Raw genomic sequence first — 20,029 nt, forward strand, 5'->3', positions numbered from 1 at the left:
CATCTGTCTTAAAAGACCCATCAAAACGTATAAATCTTAGAGATGTACGTTATGGAATTTGCTCGAAGTGAGGAGGATTGCCATCAATTTCACCTCCAGTAACAGAGTATCACTGATCATATACCAAAATGACAATATATTAATCGTCTTGATCAAAATATTGGTGGATAGTAGCCACATCTATTAAAGGGATGCCATGGGTCCAGATAGACATGGACATCTTAATGTAAGGGGAGAGCAATTAATCGGCTCCTCCAGAGTGAGTAAATCATACATCACCAACATCGCTTGCAAGCACAGACGCTATTGAAAACATGGAGATTAGACCATCCAATAGAGTGTCTGAAAACATGATTGACTATATCCTGATATAAAATAAAAGTTCAAAATAGGGATAAAATCCTTTTTAATAGACAGTGTATAATAAATTTCACAAAAAATACCAGATATTTCGGTCACATATGCAGTGACCGTCATCAGTAGTAAAACTAAACTAAAACAATTTAAAACAAAAGTTTAAATACTAAATCAAATAAAACTACATCTACATATTGTTTAAATCTCTAATTCTTTTCAAAGCAAAGGCGGACGCTAGCCTCTCTGACCTTCTTAGATTCGGTTCAATAGCGTTCAATGATATTACATTTGGACAAAGGTCAACTACATTGGGTGAATTGAACTTTACTCTGTCAGATTTTAATATAATATCATAGATAGAGTTCAAACAAACACAACTTAAAAACAATAGGGAAATTTTTTCAAGACGGAGAAAAAAAAAAATATTCCCTATTGTTTTTAAGTTGTGTTTGTTTGATATGGAAAGGCAGTGTGGTCCTCGTCAATATTTAAGATAGAGTTCAGCCCATATTCACCTGTATCCCAATTCAAAGCAATATTCTTGAATAAGATTTTCTTTATTTCAAGAGTTTCACGAAAATTTTGCTTTAAACCCCAATCCCTAGAAATCAAAGAGACATTCTCGAACAAAATAAAATGGTCTGGAAAATTAAAAATAAGTTCTGAAAGGGCTGAAGTAAAATCTTCAGACTTAAAATCTTGCTTTAAAGCCGTAGAAATAGAAACTTTATGTTGTAATAATCTCATTTTCAAACTTTGGTTAGTACATCCCACATATGAGCTTCTGCAAGTACGTGGGATCTGATAAACCCCACTGTTTTGCCCCCAGTGAAGTTAGATCCTTCCCAGAATTTAGAAAACTACCCAAAGTATTATTACTCTTTAAGGCTACCCTTAGACCATTGCTTTGTAAAATTTTTTTAAATTTTTCAATTACCCCAGGTATTTATGGTAAGGAACAAAAAACATCCTTCTCACTAGTTGTCTTAAAGACTTCCTTAGAAATCTTTAGAAACCTTTTCTTCTTTTTGAAAAAGTCTGGTTAATTAACCATTCGGGATACATGTTGCTTATTAGTATTTTCCTTAGAAAAGACAACTCCTCAAAAAATTTTGGAGAGTAAATACTAAAGATTCGATCAGTTAAAGAAATGATCAAACCAATTTTTACTGGGCGAGCGTGACCGGAACTATAAGACATAAATCTATTGTTATTTGTCGGTTTTCTGTAAATTTTAAAATCCAGACTATTTTGATTTTTCAAAAGAAGAACATCAAGAAAAGGAAGTTTACCAGCCTGAAGTAATAGCCCATCGCCCATCGCCCATCGCCCTTGCCATCGCCCTATGTTCAGTGTTGCCAAACTTTGAAGAAAACATCCCTCGACCGATCGCCCAATCTTTCAAATTGATTATAGTGTTGCCACATTTAGTCTCCTTTAACCTAAAGGACAATTAAAAGTACTTTAACACATTTGACTCACAGCAGAGAAGATTATAAGGGGTCAGACACTACTTTTTGGGACTAAACTTTATCTGCTTGACTAGTAGCTCATTTTAAAGCCCATTTTTCGCTGATTCATAATATATACGTCTTACCGCGTTTAAAATTCTTGAATTCACTTTAGGTCCCAAATAAAGTTTTTTCTAAGAAATTCAAAATCCTTGTCTTGGAAAAAGCGGGCGATGGCCATGCTTTGGCTTATTATTTCCTATACAGTGTTTTTATGAAGTGAAAAACAATTTACCCTAACATTAGCATAACATTTAGTATTTCCTTCATTGCTACAGCTCTTTGTGACTTTTTTATTAACCATCTTATCGCCTTAGTCTTAAAATTCCAGCCATAAGGTCAAAGAATGAGAAAAGGGTTCCTATTCTTCTCAAAACGTGTAGTGCTATCATCAGACGGATGAGACGTTTCAAATGAGCTCTCATTCGCCACAAATCGGAGCATAATCACAACTGACTCACAGCAGAGAAGATTCTAAGGGGTCAGACACTACTTTTTGAGACTCAACCTTATCTGCTTGACTAGTAGCTCATTTTAAAGCCCATTTTTTGCTGATTCATAATATATACGTCTTACCGCGTTTAAAATTCTTGAATTCACTTTAGGTCCCAAATAAAGTTTTTTCTAAGAAATTCAAAATCCTTGTCTTGGAAAAAGCGGGCGATGGCCATGCTTTGGCTTATTATTTCCTATACAGTGTTTTTATGAAGTGAAAAACAATTTACCCTAACATTAGCATAACATTTAGTATTTCCTTCATTGCTACAGCTCTTTGTGACTTTTTTATTAACCATCTTATCGCCTTAGTCTTAAAATTCCAGCCATAAGGTCAAAGAATGAGAAAAGGGTTCCTATTCTTCTCAAAACGTGTAGTGCTATCATCAGACGGATGAGACGTTTCAAATGAGCTCTCATTCGCCACAAATCGGAGCATAATCACAACTGACTCACAGCAGAGGAGATTCTAAGGGGTCAGACACAACTTTTTGGGACTAAACGTTATCTGCTTGACAAGTAGCTCATTTTAAAGGCCATTTTTCTCTGATTCATAATTTATATGTCTTACCGTGTTTAAAAGTCTTGAATTCAATTTAGTTCCCAAATAAAGTTTTTCTAAGAAATTCAAAATCCTTGTCTTACAAAAAGCGGGCGATGGCCTTGCTTTGGCTTATTATGTCCTATACAGTGTTTTTATGAAGTGAATTACAATTTAACATAATATTACCATACCATTCAATATTTCCTTCATTGCTACAACTGTTTGTGACTTTTTATTTAACCAGGGCGATTTTCTTATCGCCCTAGTCTTAAAATTCTAGCCATAAGGTCAAAGAATGAGAAAAAGGTTCCTATTCTTCTCAAAACGTGTAGTGCTATCATCAGACGGATGAGACGTTTCAAATGAGCTGTCACTCACCACAAATTGGAGCACAATCACAATTGACTCACAGCAGAGGAGATTCAAAGGGGTCAGACACTACTTTTTGGGACTAAACCTTATCTGGTTGACTAGTAGCTCATTTTAAAGGAAATTTTTCTGTGATTCATAATATATACGTTTTACCGCGTTTAGAAGTCTTGAATTCAATTTAGTTCCCAAATAAAGTGTTTTTAAGAAATTCAAAATCCTTGTCTTACAAAAAATTACAAAAAAGCGGGCGATGGCCTTGCTTTGGCTTATTATGTCCTATACAGTGTTTTTATGAAGTGAAAAACAATTTACCATAACATTACCATAACATTTAGTATTTCCTTCATTGCTATAACTCTTTGTGACTTTTTTATTTAACCAGGGCGATTTTCTTATAGCCCTAGTCTTAAAATTCTAGCCATAAGGTCAAAGAATGAGAAAAAGGTTCCTATTCTTCTCAAAACGTGGAGTGCTATCATCAGACAGAAGAGAAGTTTCAAATGAGCTGTCACACGCCGCAAAAAGGAGCACAATCACAATTGACTCACAGCAGAGGAGATTCTAAGGGGTCAGACACTACTTTTTGGGACTAACCCTTATCTGCTTGACTAGTAGCTCATTTCAAAGGCCATTTTTCTCTGATTCATAATATATAATCTTACCGCGTTTAAAAGTCTTGAATTCAATTTAGTTCCCAAATAAAGTTGTTTTTAAGAAATTCAAAATCCTTGTCTTACAAAAAATGAAGTGAAAAACAATTTACCATAACATTACAATAACATTTAGTATTTCCTTCATTGCTACAACTCTTTCTGACTTATTTATTTAACCAGGGCGAGTTTCTTATCGCCCTAGTCTTAAAATTTCAGCCATAAGGTCAAAGAATGAAAAAAAGGTTCCTATTCTTCTTAAAACGTGTAGTGCTATCATCAGACAGATGAGACGTTTCAAATGAGCTCTCAATCGCCACAAATCGGAGCACAATCACAATTGACTCACAGAAGAGGAGATTCTAAGGGGTCAGACACTACTCTTTGGGACTAAACCTTATCTGCTTGACTAGTAGCTCATTTTAAAGTCCATTTTAAAGTCCTATTCCTTTCAAAACGTGGAGTGCTATCATCAGATGGATGAGACGTTTCAAATGAGCTGTCACACGCCACAAATCGGAGCACAATCACAATTGACTCACAGCAGAGGAGATTCTAAGGGGTCAGACACTACTTTTTGGAACTAAACCTTATCTGCTTTATTATAGCTCATTTTAAATCACATTTTTCTCTGATTCATAATATATACGTCTTACTGCGTTTAAAAGTCTTGAATTCAATTCATTTCCCAAATAAAGTTTTTTTTAAGAAATTCAAAGTCCTTGTCTTACAAAAAAGCGGGCGATGGCCATGCTTTGGCTTGTTATGTCCTATACAGTATTTTTATGAAATGAAAAACAATAGGTCATAGATAATGTGAGATTTATCGTATAGGAGAAAAGCTACCCCTTCCTTATCCCCGTATCCCCCTCAAGGTCATAGAAATTTTGAAGGGTGCTCATTCGATCCTGAATCAGTGTTACATAGGAAGTTTCTTTCGCTAATTAGTTTTTTTTAAAACGCGTTTATTAACTTTCGGTTACTTTGGGCTGTGGTTCGCTTTTTACTATGTTGCAGCTACCGCTGCAACCATGACTCCTGTTTTTGTTATTGCGATTTTTCAGTCGTAATACTGCGAGCCATAATGTGAGATTCATCATATAGGAGGAAAACTGCCCCTTCCTTATCCCCATCTCAACCTCAAGGTCACAGAAACTTTGGAGGGTGCTCATTCGATCAGAAAATGAGAGTCCTTTTATTATAAGTGGAAAGCGATTGGAGACCAACCAGACGCAGGGAGTAAAGGCAAGACCTTTTTCAGTTGAAAAAAAACAGCTTTTTGTGAATTTGTCATTTAGTCGAGATTTGACAATAATTGAAACCAAATCAAATTTTTTACCTATTTCTCATTTATTGGTATTTTTTCCTGCCAAAATTGACCTGGCATTATTTTGGATATTCTCAATATTAATCTAAGCTATTGCTGAGTGACTTGATAATCTACTGACAACATTATTCAAGCTATTTATTTTCGACTTCTTGAAAAGATGGACTATTGACTAAAACGAACATATTGACTAAAACGAATCTCTACCATAACGACTTTGTGACTAACAGAAAGAACAACAACATGGAATGTGTTCTACCACATGCTGCACTGAAGAATTTGGGAAATTCATGCTACATCAACGCTGCTTTACAGGTAAAATATTCATTTCATTAAAATATTAGCCGTTTTGGCTTTTTACCCCCATTTCATTATTCCCAGCCTTTCTAGTCCAGAAATGGCACCCAAAATATGAAAACAGTTCTGTAGGAGAATTCAGGTAATTCTTCCCAAAATTTTTGAAATTAAAATAAACTTAGTTTATAATACCATATATCGTACCTACACGAGAAATGATCTTTTTTGGAAATTTCGATTCATTTCTAAGTAATGAGTGTCTTTTCGATTTTTTTAAGTAACTCTCTAAGTCTGAAGGCACATTTCTGTCGAACTAGCAAAATTTTTCACTAGTATATCGATATGCAAACCTGTCCACTTAGTTAACCTTTTGTTTTGAAGCTACTGGCCTGGAGCTACTTTCTGAAGTGCTACTAAATTTAAATTTTTTAAACAAAGAATTAAATATATATTTTTATTTTTTAATTTTTTGTTTACAAAAAGAAATGACACTATGTTTTAATTTTTTTCCACTTTAAGCTTATTTTTTCCTTCCATTCTTGTACCGCTTCATCGTTCAGCTCCTTAAGAAGGCTTGAGTTGTCTGATCTCGCATAAATTGGAAGAGATTAAAAATTATATAAAAAAAAAAAAGTTTTGAACTGAAAGTATGGAGCAACATTAAAACTGAAAACGAACAGAAATTATTCCGTTTAAATAAAAAAGATCATGGCATTGTTGTTTCTACATTAAATTGTAGTAAAAACGGTAAAATTCTACTTTAGCTACTTTTGGCTATCTTGGAAAGGGGTTAGGCTAGGAAAAAGAAACTCTCAGGGTTGGGTCTACAGGCTAAAGTGTGCCCCTGGAAGAGATTTTGAAGTACCTGCCGCCACTCCTTCTCCTTCTAGAGGGTCCTGACCTTTGATGACCTTTAAAATTCTGCGTGTTATAAAAGTGAAACCTTGCAAAATAGATCTTCTGTTTAAATGAGGTACAACAAAAGTGTTTTCACCTTTACAACTTTAATCAATCCTAATTTATAAGGTTTTAAAGATATGCAAAAACATATCCTAAATTTGAAAAAAAAAACATTTATAAGGCTTAAAATTCTACTCAAATAAAAAGAATTGTATTTTCGGAACTAACGCCAGATAAAAAGAAACTGATAACTGAAAATTAAGGCTAAATGCTGTTTTGTCAAAATTTCTATTTTAAGAGGTCAAAATAGACCCGTCATGTAGGCAAATTTCAGGATCCTCGAGACGGAGAAGGAGTGGAGGTAGGTACTTCAAAATTGTGGTCGGCATTCCCCCCCCCCCCAGTGAATAATCCCCCTCACCCCCCCCCCCCCGGCGAATACCCCCCTCGCCCTCCCCCCCCCGGAAAATACCCCGTGGAAAATAAGGCTTTCCAAATTTGAGAATTTTATTTAAGTTTTTTTTTCCGTAGGGGGAAGGAATTTTGGTACTTGTGTATTATGCACCACTCACTAAAGTTTATGCTGTGTAAAACTCGAGAACAAACCTGTTTCTTCGTTAGTTTTTTTCAGCTTAGCATGAGACAACACAAAGAGAAGTGACAGAATATATGGGAAATATATAATTTAGGCTATAAGTCTTGAAAAAAGCAATATTTCATTGGTCGTTACACTTAAAAATTAGCTAGTCAAATAAAAATTTGTATCTACAAGTCTGTGTTAGAAACTGGTATATTTTCATTTTTGTGTCATTTTGTGTTTTATATTCCTCGTTTATGTTTTTTTTTTTCACAAAAAAGTGAATAATGGAAGATAGTTTAAGCGACCTTAAGTTTAGAAATTTCTAAATTATAACGTCGTTGAGTGGAGGAGGTGCCGTAGCCACTCTCTGCAGTTAAATCTGTAAGAGTATATAATAAAAAAAATATGCTACGCGGGAAAATTGAAAAACTAAAATGACAGTAGTACCATCATTCGGCTTTTTTTATTATAATTGGGTTGGGAGGGGACATTGAAATTATCTTTCCCCGGGTACTACCAATACTAGAAATTATTGTGCTTGAAACAACGTGAAAGGCTTACACACTTCTCCAGAAACAAGTCAAATAATTCCGTAAGAACACACTTTTTAATAATCAGACTTAAAACTAAATTCTGAAAAAGCATAAATCACTAGTAAGCATTAATTTTCAATACAACTTAATGTCGGCTGAAGTAGAGGTATATGCAAAAGCCTAGCATTCTAGTGACAGGGTGACAGTAATCATATTCCAGGTTAATTTGACTTATTTTATGCATAATCAATTTCCTGACTTTCATGCCAACAAATCTTTTGTTTTGACGAATTTTTACTTTCTTTATTTTCCTACTTTCAGGCAACTTTTGCTGCATAAGGCCATTGAAAATCCTCTGTTAAGGAATTCAAAAATATCCACTGAAACAAGCAATTAATGAGGAGCAAAGAGAATTCATCGAAGCCCAACATATTCAAAGCCAAAGTTGAAGAAACAAATGAAGACGAATGCTTTGCTATTGTGAAGGCTGATAATTCAAGCTTCATGAAGGCTGATAATTGAACTTAAGCCATTTATGTTTTGTTAATAAATCATGACGAAATTTTTCCATTTTTCTACATTTTATTCATAATAAACGATTCCTTTAAGAACAAATTGTAGTCACTCCACAGTAAACTAGGGAATAAGGAAAAATAAATTTTTAAATTAGAAAATCAGAAAGACATTTAACAATGGAGAGCAAATTGAATTATATGATAAATTTACGGGGCAATTATTTATTTGAGTTGTTGGTCTTCTTTGCTGGATATCAAGGCCGTACCCAGAGGGGGGAGGGGGTCAGGGTGGTTTGACCCCCCCCCCAAATGTTTGTCTGACTCGTAAAAACGTAACAAAAATGGATATAAACAAATTTTGTATGCGTTTTTTGATGCGATCTTACTTATTTTTTTTGTATGCGTCTAAGAGAAAAGGGCGAGAGTCATAATTAATCAACGACTCTCTCGAAAAATGATAGTTTTTTCAACCTGGAGAAAGGGTCGTTGATTTTGAATGCGAAGTAATTTTGTAAATCTTGAAGACTTTAGCGCAAAGAGCGAGAGTTGGGGAGGGGGTACATCCCATCTTCACTATTTTAAGGTTTAATTTTGTTACCAACTTTCACTTCAAAAAATGATTTTTATTTAAGACTTTTCTATAATTCTTTGCTAAATTAAAACGGTATATAGAGCATAACCAGTCAAACTTTTAATTGAGCATTTTTGAGAAGTCCAATAATCATAAGCTAATTGTGGTTCTGCTCCGACTTGTGGCGAGTGACAGCTCATTTGAAACGTCTCATCCGTCTGATGATAACACTCCACATTTTGTGAAAAATAAGAGTCTTTTTCTCATTCTTTGACCTTATGGCTGAAATTTTAAGACTAAGACGATAAGAAAATTACCCTGGTCAAATGAAAAAGTCAAAAACAGTTGAAGCAATGAAGGAAATATTTAATTTTATGGTAATGTTATGGTAAATTGTTTTTTCATTTCATAAAAACACTGTATAGGACATAATACGCCAAAGCAAAGCATGCCATCACCTGCTTTTTTGTAAGACAAGGATTTTGAATTTCATGAAAAAAACTTTATTTGGGAACTAAATTGAACTAAAGAATTTTAGACGCGATAAGACGTATATATGATGAATTAGCGAAAAATGGGCTTTAGATGGAGTTACTAGTCAAGCAGAAAAGGTTTATTCCCAAAAATTAGCGTCTGACCCCTTAGAATCTCGTCTGCTTTGAGTCAAATGCAATTGTGCTCCGATTTGTGGCGAGTGACAGCTCATTTGAAACGTCTCATCTGTCTGATGATAGCACTCCACGTTTTGAGAAGAATAGGAACCTTTTTCTCATTCTTTGACCTTATGGCTTGAAGTTTGAGACTAGGGCGATAAGAAAATCACCTTGATTAAATTATAAGGTCAAAAAACATTGTAGCAATGAACAAAATATTGAATAGTACGATTATGCTATGTTAAATTGTTTTTTACTTAATAAAATCAATGTATAGAATTTTATAGTCCAAAACAAGCATAGCAGCGCCTTCGCCTACTTTTTTGTAAAACAAGGGTTTTGCATATCATAAAAAAAAAATTTATTTGGGAACTAAATTTAATTCGACGTATATATTATGAATCAGCGAAAAATGGGCTTTAAAATGAGCTACTAGTCAAGCAGATAAGGTTTAGTCCCAAATAGTAGTGTCTGACCCCTTAGAATCTCCTCTGCTGTAAGTCAATTGTGTTAAAGTATTTTTAATAGTACTTTAGGTTAAAGGAGACAAAATTTGGCAACACTGTAATCAATTTGAAAGATTGGGCGATCGGCGAGAGATGTTCTCTCCAAAATTTGGCAACACTGAACATTGGGCGATGGCAAGGGCGATCGGCGATCGGCTATTACTTCAGGCTGGTAGGAAGTTTCCCATTCTCTTCCAATTCAACAGTAAACTTTAAATCCCCCCCCCCAAACAATTAAGATGTTCCAAAAATCCTTTTAATTCTTCCTCCCCATAATCTCAAACTGAAATAATGTCATCCATATACCGGTCCCAGAAAATATGTTTTAAAAATTATGAATCTAACGCAATTGTTACAATATTCTCCACAAAAATATTAGCTAATAAAGGGGATAAAGGGGCCCCCATAGGTAAACCATTTATTTGTTCGAAATACTCCCCTCTAAATTGAAAAAATAAGAGAACTTGCTGCACAACCTTACTAAATACATAATTACAGAAACTTACAAATCTGTTTTGCCACTAATCAAGTCCAAATTTCGTAACTGCTTTCTTTCTAGAAGAGTTTCGGCTGCTTCTACATCAATATTTGTGTATATTGATAGAATGTTAAAGATTGAAAGCAAAGAATTCGAAGAAATTTCTACTTTTTTCAATTTTTCAACCAAATTCGAAGAATTCTTGATATACGAAATTTGTGTAGACAAAAGTGGTTTACAGATTGACACTAACCATTTGCTCAAAACACTTGTTGGTGACCTTGTACTTGACACAATTGGTCGTAATGGTAGGTTAGGCTTATGAATTTTGGGAAGCCCATATAATTTAGGGCACAAGGAACTGCGTGGCAGGAATTTGTAATAAAGTTGAGGTGTAATTTTTTCCTTCATCCTTTAAGCACCTCAATTCGTTCTTAAACTTATTTGTAAAAGAGTCTGTTTGATTATACGATAGCTTCTTGTATGTTTTTTCATTATTTAGTAAACTTCTTAATTTTGATTCGTAGTCCTCAGTATTTATCACAACTAAAGTGTTACTCTTATCTGCTTTTGTAATAGTAATTGAACTATCCTTTTTCAAGTTTTTAAGACTTCTTATGTCTTTGGTGGTCGTACTAAGAAATTCCGGCTTCAATACAAATTTAGACAGGGTTTTTACTGTAGAAGCTCTTACTAAGCTAACATCTTTTATTAGACTTACGTTTTTATGCAAAGATATTTCTATTGAAGAGATAATGTCTTCCACGGGGACTTTATCCGGTTTAAAACAAAATTTTGGACCCTTTTCAAGCACTGATTCTTCTTGTATCGTTAAAGTTCTTGATCAAAAATTAACCACACCTGGTCCGAGAATTGACGAAGGTATTACCGCATTATTTGTTGATAATTTCGAAAACTTTTTTTTAGCAATCTTTCTCTGGAAAGGCGAAAGTCATGATTGAAGTGATTTTTTCCTGTTTGTTGAATAAAACAAAAGTCACTTACACCAACTTTTTTTTATATAAGATTTTCCAGGGAAAGTTTATTTGTCACTATTAAAGCTCTTTTTCTACTTTTATCCATAATAATGTGATTTAAAGTCTTGAAATCTAAGCTTCGTTCAAACTTTTCTTTCTTGAAAGTGCCCAAATGTAAATTGAATTTTATTGAAGGTGGCACAATTCTCATCTTCTTACACCGTAGAAGAAAATCTTGTTGGTTGATAACATTTGCATGTTTTTTCTGAGTGTTTATATATTTATCCACAATTTTGGTCAAATCATCCCCATAAATATGACGTAGATAATTTCGGAGACCACAATGCCTTTCCATGACGATAAAATAAAAGTTCAAAATAGGGATCAAATCTTTTTTAATAGACAGTGTATAATAAATTTCACAAAAAAATGCCAGATATTTCTGCTCTCCAAAATTTGTTGAGGAGGAGTTGTCTTTTCTAAGGAAAATACTAATAAGCAACATGTATCCCGAATGGTTAATTAACTAGACTTTTTCAAAAAGAAGAAAAAGGTTTCTAGGGATTTCTAAGGAAGTTTTGGAGACAACTCGGGAGAAGGATGTTTTTTGTTCCTTACCATATTTACCCGGGCTAAGTGAAAAACTTAAAAGAATTTTACAAAGCAATGGTCTAAAGGTAGCTTTAAGGAGTAATAACACTTTGGGTAGTTTTCTAAATTCTGGGAAGGATCTAACTTCATTGGGGCAAAAAAGTGGGGTTTATCAGATCCCATGTACTTGCAGAAGCTCATATGTGGGACGTACTAACCAAAGTTTGGAAATGAGATTATTACAACATAAAGTTTCTATTTCTTCGGCTTTAAAGCAAGATTCTAAGTCTGAAGATTTTGCTTCAGCCCTTTCAGAACATATTTTTAATTTTCCAGACCATTTTATTTTGTTCGAGAATGTCTCTTTGATTTCTAGGGATCTGGGTTTAAAGCCAAATTTTCGTGAAACGCTTGAAATAAAGACAATCTTATTCAAGAATATTGATTTGAATCGGGATACAGGTGAATATGGGCTGAACTCTATGTATGATAATTTATTAAAATCTGACAGAGTAAAGTTCAATTCACCCAATGTAGTTGACTTTTGTCCAAATGTTATATCATTGAACGCTAATGAACCGAATCCAAGAAGGTCAAAGAGGCTAGCTTCCGCCTTTGCTTTGAAAAGAATTAGAAAATTAAACAATATGTAGTTTTATTTGATTTCGTATATAAACTTTTGTTTTAAATTGTTTAAGTTTAGTTTTACTACTCATGATGGTTACTGTATATGTGACCAAAATATCTGGTATTTTTTGTGAAATTTATTATACACTGTCTATTAAAAAGTATTTTATCCCTATTTTGAACTTTTATTTTATCGTCATGGAAAGGCAGTGTGGTCTCCGAAATTATCCTGATATATGGATGATGGAAATGATCAGTAAGAGACAGTTTCACAATCTAGAGGAAACTATGACTCTGACAAAACGCTGCTGATATCCAACTCAAGTTGAAGTCAAAACGACCCCCCAAAAGAAAAAAAATCCTAGATTTCAAGCAGAAATCCGCCGTGACCTTTCCAACAAAAAAGACCCTAATGCTACTTTTCCTTTAACAAAACTACGTAAGATCTTGAGTATATTATCTTCCTTCAGAACTCCAGAAGAAACTGACCAGTTAGTAGAACATACTACCTCTTTAATACTAGAGACCGCCGATGACATCCTTCGTAGAAAGAACATAGTAAAAAAAAACTTGAATCGCTGAAGGCATTAAACAATTATACGACCAGAAACGCCTTTGCAACAGCAAATCAGATACAAGTAGCTGACACCAAGTATGGAAAAAGTTCCAAGGCTGCCAGTAGCAGAATTCCAAAAGCTGCCAACACTTTAGCAGCATAACTTGTGTTTTAACAACTTTTCTTTGAGCAAAAAGTGTTTTTGTATGTAAAAATGGTATTTTCAGACAAATTCTGCCAACAAATTTTACTAGGCCATGAAAACTGCCAAGTGGTATTGCTACTATGCTACCCCACTTTTTGCCTGGCAGCCTGCCTGACACCTATGTACATCTCAAAAACATTAAAGGAAAGTCAGGAAGGCACTCCAGAATCATATTACTAAAAAGTATTCTTTGAGTAAAAAGTATTTTTATATGTAAAAATGGTATTTTCAGACAAAATCTGCCAACACATTTCACTAGGCAATTAAAACTGCCAAGTAGCATTGCTACTATGCTACCCCACTTTTTGCATGACAGCCTGACACCTATGTGCATCTCAAGAAATATTAAGAGAAAAGTCAGGAAGGCACTCCAGAATCATATTACTAAGAAATGTAAGAACAGTGAAATATAATTTTTTTTTAAGCAACAACCACGAACTTTCAGAAAATAAACACATGTTTTTTGTTTTTTTTACCAAAAGTGATTCTCCAGCGCCAGTACTCATGGACAAACATGGGAATGACATCAGTGACACAAAAGCAAGGCTTGCCTGATGAGATGTATATTTCAAAGAGAAATTAAACCCACTAATAAAGACAGGCGAAGTGTCCTATGCTGTTTTGCAACAAGACAGCGTGTCAGCCAGCCATTTCCAATAATATCTGAAACCAAAGTGGCCAATTTTATCCATAGAGTAAATCAAAGCTCCGAGAGTAGACGGAGGCACTGCAAAAGTAGTGAATTTCTACTTAAATAATGTCAACGACCTATAACAGTGTTAAATCATTCACTTGGTCCAAAGGATATGTATCATGACAGCAGTTTAAGGCATTAGTATTCCCAATCTATATAAAAAAAAATGTATCGAATAAAGGGTTTACACTTTACCAGCCTATTTATCTCACAAGCCACCAAAAGTGAATCTTAACGAAGATCCTCTTTTATAAAATTTAATCAATCATCGCTCACAGTAATGAAAGGACAAGCTGATTTTTACCTCAGCGATCGACTTTTAATCAAAATTTCTCTGGTGCACTAACTACTGAAAAGATGCATCCAGTTTGATGGAGAGCTCTTCAAGTATAACTTGATTTTAGATATGCCTTTTACATTTTTGGGAGGATAAACGTGTAGCATATTACAAAACACTCTGGTGTCTCTAATAAAAATCGTTCAAATAATTCAGGACATGTATAACCAGTAAGTACTCCAGATGTTGACTATCAATACGATATCCTAATGAATCTTTGACAACAACAGAAGTTCTCTAGAGAAGTATACTACTTAATATTTGTTAAGCCTTTTTCTGCATATCATTCTTTCTGTTATATCCCCTGTGTTGGGGAGAAAAAACAAATGGGGTAAGTATAGACAAACTGGTCTATACTGATGGTATTTTTCAGCTAGCTACAAGCACCCAAGAAGTCCACTGACTGGCGGTCAGCATTTCTCTTGCAGTGAAACTGTTTGGGTGGGTACTCATGCAAATAAAACAAAAGCCACGGTTGTGTCATAGCAGGACACCTTAAACCCCCATCTACTGTAAGAGATGGTGTGTAACTTAAAGCAATGAACCACTTCCTTTACCTTGGTAGTCTATTAGCGGTTGATAGTTTCTAAACTGTTAATGCCAGACGCTGCCAGGCCCTGGTCAGCTTTAGATACAAAAGTGCTTTCAAAATTTTTGAAATCTAGCCCCGTTTTGAACCACACGAAAATTCGCCTCTTTAAAAGCCTGATCTTACCCATTTCTCCGTTTGGGTGTGAAATATGGATGAAAAAATATGAAAATGAACAAGCCCTTCTCACGCTAAATATAAGTTGACTTTGCTAGATAGCAAAGATGAGATGCACTGATCTTGTGACAAATAAAGTAGTAAGGAAAGATTTAATTAACCAGAAATCATTACAACCAAATTTAGAAGACAACAACTGGGGTAGTTCAAGGCCTGGCCAGGGTGCAGCTGCCCCCAAGATTTTTTTAAATATTAGACTCCTTTGATTTTTTATTTTACACTGTTATGGCATACCTTGCCCTCCCTTTGATTATGAGACCTAAAACCGCTACTGGACAGCAGCTGCGCTGGTTCGGTCAGGTGAAGAAAATAAAATACCTTGTAAGAGGTGGACAAACAACTGTGGCCAATAGTGTATCATCTAATTGCCTAGAACTGAGCCTGACAGAGTATCATATCGAGCAGTGCTCAATAAAAAATATAGAGGAGTGGCCCCAAAATGTCCACAGAGGGCCGATGGGATTTGGGCGAGTGGTTAAGTACGTACATAGTTTATAGCCAATATCTTTGGTAGAATGCCAATCTACCCAAAGTATTGCATCCCACCCAAAGAAAATATAAAACCATGTGAGTTTTCAGTATAATTTTAACAGCACTTAATATGACAGAACGACATTTATTCAAACGTTAATTTATTATAGTAATTATTTTCGAAATAGATGGTGTAGAAAGAAGCGGTATATTTGAAAAATGACAACGCAGTCTAATAAAGTGGGTTCAACACTATTTTGTATTTCGTATTTGAGAGGAAAGGATATCTGACGCCTACAAATTTTATGAATATGAAATTTAATGTCTTGTTGTTATCATTTTGAACTGAATATTTGTCTTATTTACTTGTAGATTAATTATAGTTTATTGTTTTCACAAAGGCATAGTCTAAAGCTTTTAAAGGAAAACCATGGATGAAAACAAATCTAGATGATATTGCAGATTGACATCTTGGTAAATGTCTACCAAATCATATTATTGAGTTAGGAATAAAGTGAATACACCATTTGATGCCCTTTTTTATGCTGATTACGAATATAGGCTAATAAGCATTTCTATCAGAAATGAATTTCAGCCCCCCCTCCTATATAGGCTATACCTAACCTTGAATTGGCATATATTGGGGGGGGGGCTGAAATTCATTTCCGATAGAAATGCTTATTATATTCATTATCAGCATAAAAAAACGCATCAAATGGTGTATTCACTTTAGTCCTAACTCAATAATATGATTTGGTAGATATTTGCCAACATCTCAACAGAAAGTAACAGTCATTACTTAGAAACTCTGGTTTCATCCCCCCCCTATATATGCCAATTCAGGGTATATATTTCTACATTCGGGGGGGGGGAGGGTAATGGCAAATTTTGTTTCTGATGTAAATGGGAGGTACTTTTAAACTTTACCCCCCCCCCCCATAATGTAGAAATAATTGCCCTAAATTGTTATATATAGAGGGGGGGGGGGCTAAAATTCATTTCTGACATAAATGGTTATTATATTTGTAATCAGCATAAAAAAAAGGCATTGAATGGTGTATTCACTGTATTCCTAACTCAATAATATGATTTGGTATATATTTACCAAAACTTCTCTTACAAAGCTCAGGATATAAATGTTTTTAAAAATGCCACTTTTTTTGTTTTTAGTCTTCCTAATTAGCCTACTATTTTTCAGGCAAGAGTGTTTTATGTATTTTATAAAAGATGGCTCATAAACCTTTAAAATGTTTTGAAACATTTTAACAACAAACGTTTATTAAAACAGTGGGGATCTCTGTTTTAGTAGCAAGTTAATTTTCTTCTTGTTACAATCACCAGTTGAATAAATTCCTATGGGCTTGTTTTTAATTTTGTAAGCAGAAAAAAATGGTTGGTAGCCTATTGGTTTTCACTCAAAAGAAAACACTATAAAATTCTTGAAACCATTGTGAAAAATCCTTAAATACTTAATGATGTCATTCTTATAAGCACTTCACTTTTCTTACACCCTTCCCCCTTCCTAATTTGATAATATATAGGCCTAGCCCAAATTGTATATTACACATGCCCTTTTACACTGCTTGATTTTGTTAGTTACCTTAAACTGCATGCCCAGTGAAATAAGGTGGTAATGAGCCTCCTGTGGAACATCTTGCTGTTGGTTTGACATGACTAAATTTTGTCATCTCAGGTTAGCCTACACTCTGCATTGGCCCAGTCCTGGTCAACTCCATTCTTGAATACATCTATGGTTTGGGACTGGATGGTAATTGCTGGTGCTCAGGTTGATGGCAATGGGGGGACTTGCAGCTTCTTTGTGTGACCTCTTGTTGTGCTTGCAAAGGATGAGGAAAAAACTTGACTTGAGAGGTTGTTTTCTAGCAGTTTGCAAGTATGGTAATGGTTGTGTCTTCAAGTAGGTAATCTTCAATACAGGAAGGTTGTCTAGGATTGTTGTGCCCAAGATGTAGGACTTTGCATCTTGATACATTGATCTGCAAACCCCACTCAAGTGACCATCTAGATAGTTGATCTAAGTCTTCCTGCACTTTTGAATGATTGGGGCTAATTTGGGCCTGTCCTAAGAGCTTGCAATCATCATCATATATTTTCAGTGGGTTGTTCAGTTGTTAATATATATGCTGAACAATGTGGGCCCCAAGGTTGTGCCCTGTGGGACTCCACTAATGACAGAAATTTCATCTGAATAAACAGTTTTCCCAGTGGCATCATAAACTACTACCCTCTGAGTTCTTCCAGTAAGAAAGCCTTCAATCCAGGCAACTATATCCTCATGTACCCTGTATGCTTCCATTTTCAGGAGAAGAAGTTGATGCTGTAATTTATCAAAGGCTTTTGATTGATCAAGCAGTATGACATCCACCAGAATGCCATCATCCAAGAGTCTGGTCACAAAGTCATATATTTCAATGAGATTTGTGTTGATTGAGCAACCTTTATGGAAACCATGCTGACTTTTTGAAAGTGACTGATTTCTTTCTAGGCGAGAGACCAGTGCATCATTTATGATGCTCTCAAGGACCTCGCATACAACAGAAGTAAGACTTATAGAGGGATAATTACTGGCTTGATCCTTTCTCCCTTTTTCGTAGATGGGTTTGATGTTTGCCTGCTTACAGTCACTTGGGAGCACTTCAGAAGTGAGTGACATCCAAAGAATCATTGCTAATGGCTCAGCAATTTGTTCAGCTGCTTCTTTTAATAGTCTGGGTTGTTGATTATCTGGCCCAGCTGCTTTATTTGCATCCAGTCTTTTAAACCTTTTCAGAACATTCTCTACACTCATAATTGTCATATATATTGGTTTGCTATGGGCTGAGTGGAGAAATTTGTACCAAAGCTAGAGTTGAGCAAATCTGCTTTTTCTTTAGCTTTTGAGGTCTTTATGTCATCCTCTTTCATGAGGTCTGGGATATCATGTCTAAAGGGATTAGCTGCTGAGACATGGTGCCAGAACCCCTTTGGATTCTGTTTTGTATCAGCTGCAATTGCCTCCTTGTGGTTTTCTACAATCTTCCAAGTCAAATTTCTTGGCCTGTTTCTGCATTCCTTGAATGTATAATAGTGGTTATCACTTCTGCACTTTATGTATTTGGTCCATGCTCTTTTCTTCTTCTTTCTAGCCCTTATGACGTCTTTGGGTAGGAAGGGGAGTTTTTTGGCAGGGGTGACCAGTATACCTGGGAATGTTTGTTTTCTGTAGCTAAGACTACTTTTTAAATGCCTCCCAGCTTTTTTCTATATTAATACCATCAAACACATTCTCCCATTTTATCTTTGACAGGTCCTGCTGTATCAACTCATAATCTGTAAAGAATCATTTTATTTTCCTTCTTAGTGTTCATGTGTATCTCAGTCAAGTTGGAAATATGGTAACTGCTTCCAATTGCAGGGATATAGGAAGTAGAAATAATTTGTCCAGGGTCATTTGTGACAACTAAGTCTAGTAAGGAGGGTTGTTGCTGGTGCCTGAATTGTGTTGGTTGGTCAATAATCTGTGGGAGTAGTTTGTCAGTGAGGGATTTAGTAGTGACATAGGGAGGGCTACTTTCAGGGGAGAATCCTATGCCCTCAACCCACTTAACATCTGACATTAAAATCTCCAAACAAAAGATTGTTGAATGCTCATGGGCATTCATTTTCAATATGAGATCAGATACAGCTAGGTGTGAAATATATTGATCAGGGGAAGATAAACTACAGTAAACAACACCTATTATAAATGATTCAGATCCAATATGGAGTTTCAAACAGACATACTCAACCAAACTACTAATCAGAATAAAAAAGAGTAACTCACAGTTTCAGCTCTCAGTCCAGTTCTGCAATATATTGCTGCTCCTCTCTGACACTCAGGGTCATCCAAATTGCTACACAGACTGAATCCAGGGATTTGGATATGAGATTCTTCCAATTTATACACTGAGTTTTTTGGGCAAATTATATCAAGATCAAAACACACAGCTTTCAGTTTATTAAGTTTTGGGGCAAGAGTATCAGAATTTGTGTAAAAAACATGGACTTTTCTAGATTTTTTTTAATTTTTGTTTATTATTTTAGCAGTATTGCCACTAGTACAAGAACAACTTATGTCACTTTTCCCACCACTCTCACTGCCAGTGTTGTCATGGTTACTCTCACTGCCCAAACAGGCGGTTTCAAAAGCTTTGTCCATTGTGACCAGTGACTAAGTGCTGGCAAAGCTTGGAATTTGTTTCACTGCAAATGACCACTTGCTCCCTATTTACACTATGTACATTGCTTTGTGCCACATCTAGTGCTCCATCTGCTTTGGGACTGGGTGTCCCAAGGGAGGCCTGTTTTTTGCCACAATGACCCCATTCCTTATTCCCAGATTATGCCCACTGGCAGTAGCTCTTCTTTTGATTTCTTCAACCAACTCTTTTCTTCTCTGACAGTCCTCAAGATGTGTCTATGTAAAAGGCAATAGTGCCTTTTTTTTGGGAAAGCTTTAATATTGCTGTTCTCTGTT

General features: G+C 35.2%; 1 protein-coding gene across 2 annotated transcripts in view; it reads left to right on the top strand.

Annotated features, from left to right (window-relative positions):
- Nucleotides 1-15,806: 15,806 nt before the first annotated feature.
- The window catches only part of LOC148941095 (BPTF-associated chromatin complex component 1-like), a 28,955-nt gene continuing 24,732 nt past the window's right edge, over nt 15,807-20,029 (top strand). Inside the window, exon 1 of one of the 2 annotated variants that reach the window (XM_089104017.1) lies at nt 15,807-15,836. In XM_089104017.1, coding sequence (XP_088960143.1) covers nt 15,819-15,836 — 18 coding nt within the window. In that variant the 5' untranslated portion in view covers nt 15,807-15,818. Of the gene's footprint in view, nt 15,837-15,931; nt 15,988-20,029 lie in introns of those variants that run through there. The other variant, XM_089104016.1, reaches the window with a different exon arrangement.

The sequence above is a fragment of the Artemia sp. Qi Xiang Cuo genome, chromosome 18 (genome assembly GCF_049724085.1).
Source record: "Artemia sp. Qi Xiang Cuo chromosome 18, ASM4972408v1, whole genome shotgun sequence".
NCBI lineage: Eukaryota > Metazoa > Arthropoda > Branchiopoda > Anostraca > Artemiidae > Artemia > Artemia sp. Qi Xiang Cuo.